Source organism: Halyomorpha halys, unplaced genomic scaffold, assembly GCF_000696795.3.
Source record: "Halyomorpha halys isolate HHAL.00 unplaced genomic scaffold, Hhal_1.1 Scaffold407.1, whole genome shotgun sequence".
NCBI lineage: Eukaryota > Metazoa > Arthropoda > Insecta > Hemiptera > Pentatomidae > Halyomorpha > Halyomorpha halys.
Window position 1 is genome coordinate 482,176 of NW_027106991.1, and position 8,304 is coordinate 490,479.

At 28.4% G+C, this 8,304-nt stretch overlaps 1 protein-coding gene across 2 annotated transcripts in view; it reads right to left on the reverse strand.

The window, feature by feature from the left end:
* The window catches only part of LOC106682330 (uncharacterized protein C6orf163 homolog), a 327,193-nt gene that overhangs the window by 23,138 nt on the left and 295,751 nt on the right, over positions 1 to 8,304 (reverse strand). Inside the window, exon 1 of one of the 2 annotated variants that reach the window (XM_014423127.2) lies at positions 1,688 to 1,855. The exons of the other annotated variant lie outside the window; for it this stretch is intronic. Within the exon in view, the coding sequence (XP_014278613.1) occupies positions 1,688 to 1,748 (61 nt within the window). The 5' untranslated portion in view covers positions 1,749 to 1,855. Of the gene's footprint in view, positions 1 to 1,687; positions 1,856 to 8,304 lie in introns of those variants that run through there. 2 annotated transcript variants of the gene reach the window in all.

The window sequence follows — 8,304 nt, forward strand, 5'->3', positions numbered from 1 at the left end:
TATATATATATTATTTTTAAATTTTCTGTTGTAACTTTTTACACCATATCTATATGTTTGGAGCTACTTGTACAAGAATAAGAGAAATTCTTGGTAATCATGTGTGATTCCATTTCTTAATAATATAGACAAATAACAAATTACTATACAAGTCATAGTTTATAATATCAAACAGAAGAATAAAATTACATCAAGTTAAAAAAAAAATAATCTGAAGATAAATAATATTTAGAAAAATTAACATTTAAAAAAAATTAAGGGCCGTCCGTAGCTCAGATGGTTAGGCCTAGGTCTATCGTTCTGAGACCTGCGGGCGGCGCCAGTTCGACGTCCTGGGAGCGTTGACTTTTTTCATTAAGTGGCGGTCCCACAAAATAAAAAACTTGACCCCCACCATGGTTAGAATAGGTTGATTGTATGCTAGATAACTAAGCAAACATCACCTTCGCTGTGGATTGTCATAGTTATTATGCTTCTGGTGGCGTACTTGTGAAGGTACTACTCCACTAGCTATAGTAGAAGAGCTGGGAAGAAAAAAAGGCAGTTATCTCACACCAATTTTTGATTACTTTAATAAAAACTAGGTATAATTACTAGTCAAAATTGATGAGTCTGCCAAGAATAGGTAGGGGTAGGGTAAACTTTTACTCCTACGAAGATAAACATCATAAACAACTTTATAGCTCATTAAAATAGCTTTAATTTGTGTGCTAATAGACATCTGTACGTCAAATGGTTTTCGAGTTATATATTTTTCAAAATATATTCACTAACCACTGATCTTTTAGTACGTCCCATACAACATTTTTATGAAATGTTGCTTTTTAAAAAGCTACATCTCGAAAACTATTTAACGTAAATAACTTTATTAGGGCTCATATTTTAGCAAATTTACTCTTCTTTAAATGACGTTCCCTTAGGTTTTCTTGTGTTGTTCCTACTTTTTATGATATAGAGCTCTGAATGAAAAATTAGTTTTTTTTATCGCTTTGAAACAGCAGCCATTTTTTATTCCCCCTACCTATACTTGGCAGACTCATCAATTTTGACTATTAGTTATACATAGCTTTCATTAAAGTAATCAAAAATTGGGATGAGACAACTGCCTTTTTTCTCCTCTTGGGCTCTTGTACTAAGCGTGCAATCGAAAAGTAAGTGATTAAAAGTTCGTGAAGTTTGTCCGTCCCAATTACAGAAACGAGTTAGTAATTTGAAATTTTTTATAGTAGTGTTTGGACGGTTCATGTTGTGTTAGTAGTTAAGTCAGTTTGTAATGTGTATTTTTTATTTTGTTATAATTTTGAGATGTTATGTTAGGTATGCGTCGTACTTTAGTAGAAAGTTGCCAGCATCTGTCCCATTCCTGAATAAGGTCAGTTCTTATGGATTTTTAATGTAGGATAAGGGAAATTGTATAAAATTATAAATACAATACTTGTTTTTATTTTTCTTACAGTAAAGTTTTTATTTTAAAAAAATCTAATGATCACATGTTAATTTCGTAATTAAATACATTTTTAAACAATTCATATTTTTGCAATGAACATTAATCTTCGACTCTTAAATATTTTGATTATAAAGTATTCATACTTTCCTCCCTCAAAAAAGATAAATTCAAGGAGATGAGAATGATTCGTTTAAAATTATCGAAATATTACGTAATATTTATATATCAATAAATACGTACTGGGATCTCCCCCCATCAAGGGTTGGTAATGCAGTGGAACGTCCAAACGAGGTGGTGCCATTTTTGTAACTAATCAAGCTATTTGAAACTATTTTTATTTTATCCAAGTGTTCTATTCATGATAAATTTACTTTTATAATTATTTCCCTAAAAAAATAAAGTTTTAACATCTGTTTACAACAAACATATCAAAAATATCTGTTGGAAGACTTACCGAAGTGAATTTTCTTCAAAATAACAACAAAGGAACAGATTTATGATGGGAGATGTAATTTATATTATTTCTTGGGTAAGGTTATTATTATATATATGTTATTATAAATAAAATATCTTGCTCCTTGGATGTTTCAAGAAAAAAGGACCTGCAAAGGAGACAAGAAGGACGTACAAGGCTAGCAGACGACTATCAAGCGTAAAGCGAGCTAGGGAACTTGAGACAATCAACAGTCAAGCGAGCGAAATCCAAATAATTCCATGAATCCATCTCCTCTGCTCCTGTCTGCAAATAAAAATGAAAACTTCTTCGAAAAATTTCTCTCTGCAAACCCACTTCTTCATCAGTCTTCCCAGTTTCATCTGACGAATTAATTCATACTTTTTATCTGCTTCATTTACCATTTCTTCTCCATCTTCTCCCCACCTTTCCTTAGTCCCAATATTTAAGTGTGATTTCATTTCATCCATAGCGAAATCCCACACACACTTAAATTAATATTCATAGATTAGATGGAATGCCTATCAACTCGATAAAACTATGCCTCCCTGAAATCCTGTCGGTCATTCTTTTTGTATATATTTTTCCTCAACAAAATTCGTTTTTTTTTTTTTTAATTTCTGGAAAAAAGCCGCAGTCCATTAAAAAAGAATTCCAGACCGATTAAAAAAAAAATTCAACCCTTTAAAATTCGCCCAATCCTTCCAAACCACTAGAAAGAATCGCTGAATCATAAATATTCATTTTCCTTGAAGAAACCAATTCACTCGATATCCTCCAATCTGGTTTCCGTCACGAATTTTCCACACGATCTGCTCAAGTCAAAATCACTTCCCACATACTGGTATGGACGAAAAAAATTGAATGTACTTATACTTCTGGACTTCTCTAAAGCTTTTGATTCTATAGACCAAGTACTGAATCTTATTACCAAATTAAAATCATTTTCTTTTTCAAACAGCTCCATTTTTTTGTTTCAATCATTCCTTTCCAATAGAACTCAAGAAATTTTCATTCCCAATTCTCCTTCTTTACTGTATACTCAGGAGTAGCCCAGGGTTCAAGTGTTCCTCCCCTCCTTTTCAGTTCCAATCATTCCTAATTCCATCCACTACTGTTTCCTCCACTGATAAGTTGATGACTTACATATCTATTATCCTTCCTACTCTCAATGTTATTCGTAGCGTTTACCAAGATTCAGGAAGAAAACTCAGGTCATTATCATGGGTTCCTAATTCCTCCTCAGATCCTCCCGCACCACTTTCAGAAAGTTAGATATTACCATTGACCAAACACTATCCTGGAAACCTCACATCGCTTAAATTTCCCAACGGACAATAACTAAACTTAAACTATTCCATGACTCCCGAAAGCTAATCCCAGAGCTCACACATAAGCTTCTTGTATCGTCACTCGTTTGTCCCCACTCTAACATCGGCTGTGTGGCATACCGAGACCTCATTTGCTCTCCTGATAAATCGAGAGGATCAAAAATAAGAAATTATTATCAATGTTCTTATTAATAGAACGTACTTTAAAAAAAAACTGATAATAAAAAACAAGCACACTTAATCCTTTATTACTTGAAGATTAGATATATGCGAAAAACGAAGAGATTTATTTTTCTTGTTAGGAATTTTGTTTTGTATATATAGCTGGGAAAGAAAGATACTTCTATGATCGATTTTTTAAATAGGATTCTTCCGACATGACAACTCTGTTTTCTCTTTAATAATTAGTTACAAATCTCATCAATAACCCACTCGATTAATACATGTGTTTAATCGTGTTCACGTGAAAACTGTAGCAGTTACTTTCAAGTTTCTCAGAAAAAAAAGAAAAATTCAAGTTCATTTTATTAATTTATTTAAAACTTTGTACTTCGTACCTTCAAAATGGATAAATTCATACCAGATTTTGGAGATTATTTTATATTGACATTTTATATTTATGACTCATTTACTGAAATCGGAAAAATCTGAAATATATACATGTTTCCTTAGAGTACAAATGAATAAAAATTTGCTAGGTAACACAGTGTTCAGATCTATGTATTTAATTGTTTTAATAAAAATCTGGAGTCGTCAAAGATGTGCTATTAAGGAGTTTGCACCACTTTATAAAATTCTTAATACCTAAGAATTAATAGTTGGTTCTATTTTAGGCTGTTATCATGAAAAAACAAATAAATAAAAATAAAACTAGGTACATGTAAGAGTAGAATAAAAAAATCATTCTCTGAAAACTAAGAACAAAATATATGGGTTTTAAAAAAAACTATGTGGACTCTATAGTATATAATAATTAATAAAAACACTAGTAAAAAATAAAATACATCACTAAAAAGATACACATACAAACATACCAAATTTATACTAATAGACAAAACTTAGACTTTTAAAATTGGACTTGGGCCGTCCGTAGCTCAGATGGTTAGGTCTAGGACTATCGTTTTTTTTTTAGATCTGTGCGAGGTGGCGGTTCGAATCCGGCCTGGGGGCGTTGACTTTTTCATTAAGTGGCGGTCCCATAAAATGAAAAACTTGACCCCCCCCCCCCACCATGGTTAGAATAGGTTGGTTACCTTTAGATAACTTGGCAAACCTTCGTTGTGGATTGCCTTAAATAAATTAACCAAATTATTTCTAATTTTTGTTTATCGTATTTTTTAATATCTTTTTTTTTTTTAATTTTAAATTTTCCTACTGTTTAAAACTAAAAATAGGAAATTCACATCACCTCATATATAAATAAGGCATTTGAACCTAAACACATACACCGTATTTATTATGGTCTTTTGGCAGACAGTATATAATAATTAATTAAAAATCTATAAAAAAAAAAAAAAGACTAGAATATATTTTATTATGTTATCTATATTTTTTTATTTCTTCATTTTTTTTTTCAATATAAAGAAAATAAGCTACAATAACTTAAAATGTTCATTATAAAAAAAGATTATAAGAAGTGAAAAATAGTTGAATTTTTTCTTATAAATAATATAATTGCTTGAAAATAATTAATAGAAACTTAATACAATTTTTACCTTGACATAAAAGTGGGGTTAAATCTGCACTCATAGATTTGAGTATTCAAGTCTTACATAACCCAAATAATTTAATCTGTAAAGTATGAGATTAATATATAAAAGTGTCCAATTTCAATGAGTTTAAAAATTAAGTAATATTTTAAATTCCAATTAAATTCCTTTTTATGTATATAGAAAGATAATTCTAAAAATATTTTTTTTTTCAATTTTAAGAGAGATATAAATTGTGAAAATTCTTCATGCGAAAAAAAAAAAAATCATTTTTGTTTTATAAGTAAATATGTCAATTTCAATTTATTTTGTTTAAGCTGAGTATTTTTTTCTTTAAGTATTTATTGATTTTTTTAAAATATTTAATTAAAAGTAATTCACAATTGTCATGAGAGCTGACAGTTTATCTTGAACGGATTATAGACGGCTTTGTAAAATAAATTCTGATGAAAATAGCCAATTTTTTTTTTTTTTTTTTTTTTTTTTTTTTTTTTTTTTATATATATGTTAGCAAACGTTCTTAGAATTACTAAAATAAAAAGTATTTCTTTGTTTTACATATCCCATTTGGATTATTAATATTTTTTTTTTTTTTGTAAAACACTGCATTTTAGTTTTAGAAATCGTCATATTTTTTTTCCTCTGCATTGTGTTGGTAAATTTACGTTATTTTTATTTTTCATGATGATAGTAGATATTTGAATTAATAAAAACAAACCTATTTCTACGATTAACATAGCGCCTTTGATTCATAATATTATTTTTTTAAAAATACTATGTTTTACTTTTAAAAATTCGTAATTTAGTACGAAATATTTTTTTGTAAATTGTTTCATTGATTATAGTTTTTAAAATGATATGGCAACATTAGAAAAACGGATTTCTCTCTTCCTTATCACAAAAATATAGTATACATTCGTTAGATTTTAAGGAAATAGGCAATTGGAAATATCGGTTGAATTCTACAGAAGATAAGTAAGACATTGAATGTTTTTAGAAAAAATTGTGATATGGTAAACCTATGAACATGGCAAGAAATAATGTGAAAAATGCAATGTAATTAAAGTGAATAAATATAATTGAATATTAAATGAAAAAAAATTTTAAGTGCATAAGTAATTTATGGAAACTATACTTTTATTCTGGAAATTTCTATGAGGTAAGTAATTAACAATAACTGTTATTTGAAACTTAACCTACAGAGTAGCTAGATCAATACCCGACATTTGGACCAAAATTTGAACCAACGCTGTGGGTTCGATTCTCACCTGGATAAGCCAATATTTTTTTCATGTTGACCCGATAAATGAATCGGGGACATTACCTCTCTGGGGCAGTATAGGTCCACAATGGAAGACTTAAGCCTTAAAAAATAAATAAAATTATAAAACTATCCAATCATTTAAATTTATTCTTTAGTTTACTTTAAAATTATTTTCAAATGTAACGTACTTAACTGCCATCCCCACTCCTCCCAATACATACGGTTCACTCAGACTTTCACTTCTGTCTCGTTCATTTTCTTCCTTTATTCTTGATTTTATTCTTATCGCTCTTTTTCCATCTCTTAGTTTGTACTTTATTTTATATTTCTTGTTTTTATCTGTTATTATTTTCGTTTTCATTTATTGTTTATAACCTTTTCTTATTTAATTTTTACATTTCATTGTATACCCTTTTAATGTTTCATTTAATTTTTTACTTATGTTAAGTGTTTGTATCTTTTTTTAGCCCTGACGAAGCCCTGCAACGTGGGACGAAACGTTGGCCCAATTAAAATAGTCAATTATAATAAAACCATATTCCATTTATCATTTATTACACACAGTAAATCACCAATCTTCCAGCATTTAAAATTTCACAATTATATTCCTTTTGAAAAAGTTTGACGTAGAAACCAAACATGAATACACCTGCAATTATCCATTCTACGAACGCTACACTTTTATTCAGATACAACAATTAAAACTTATCATCTTCGGTGAATGAGGAGAACCGAAAAAGAATCTGTTAGGTATTGTTACGACTCCTTTGGTGGCCACCAATAGCGATAGGATGCCATGAGAACAATAGGTTATTAAAATCGGACAAGATATAAGAATTGCTAGGAGGTTATCAGTTATTTTTTAAAGGTTAAATAACAGTTTGTCTTGCATAATCAGTGGGATGACTCAGTTATTGCAGTTCAAGGAGTATTTTTTTATATACAAGCTGTCAAAAAGTGTTGACAAGGAATGTTTTGCTAAATAAACTCAAAATTACGGTTTTGAGATTTTTTATGACATATTAAACAAAAACATAAAATCAATTATACAAATTCTCAACCCTTAACTTAATTTGACGGAGCTTTAGAAGTACACAAAACATACTTTAAAAACGCCACTTGGAGAGGATGAAATATTGACTTATATCCTCTCCTTCTTTTAAAGATATTATGTCGTATATTTATATTGTTTTCCTACTTTTAAGGTCATCATTTAACATGTTAAATGAAGTAATATAAAAGTTTAATATGAAGAGTCGGTCACAACGTTAAAAAATAAAAATGTAAACAGAAGTGATGAATATTTTTAGAAAATTATTAATTAAATAGATAATTATGAAAAATAAAGTTATTAATCAAACAATAAAGTTGATTTTTGCAGGATTTGGGTGTTTTATACAAAAGTTTACATATTTTGTATCTTTTACATAATTTTATCAATTTTTTTTATACAAAAATCTCTAAATACCAAACAACAATACCTAATGCTTCAAATTCAAATTGAATTATTTGGTTCATTTTAACGTCCTTTTGATAACAAAATTTATAATAAATAGATATTTTCTGGGAACTATGAAAACTTCGAATTCAGGAAAAAAATGGTCGAGGGGAATTTATACTTCGATTTCCTTGAAAACTAATATTTAGTGTTTTTTTCAGGAGACTCAAAATAAATGTAGACATTTAAAAAAAAAAAAATAAATTTGAAGCAACTGCCTATACATATATATATTTTTTTTAATTTTTGAGACGAAACTCACTAAAATCTTTGGAATCTATTTTTTCTTATTCCAAGTAAAAAAAGGAAATATTTCTTATGAACTTTTTTTTTTAAATGGGAATCATTTTTTATAACGAAATTTCAATTAAACCTACTAATTAACTTTAACTTTATCAACCACATTATTTCTACATTTTTTAATATAAAATAATATCCATATTTATTTCAATTTTTCGTAATATTTCACTGTTTCATCTCAACTCAGTCAAAAAATTAAGATCTATATCCTCTTAGAAGTTTTGTGATAGTTTACTTAAAATTTTGCTTATATTTATGCTTTTATATCTACAATATATAAATTAATATTTTAAAAAAGATA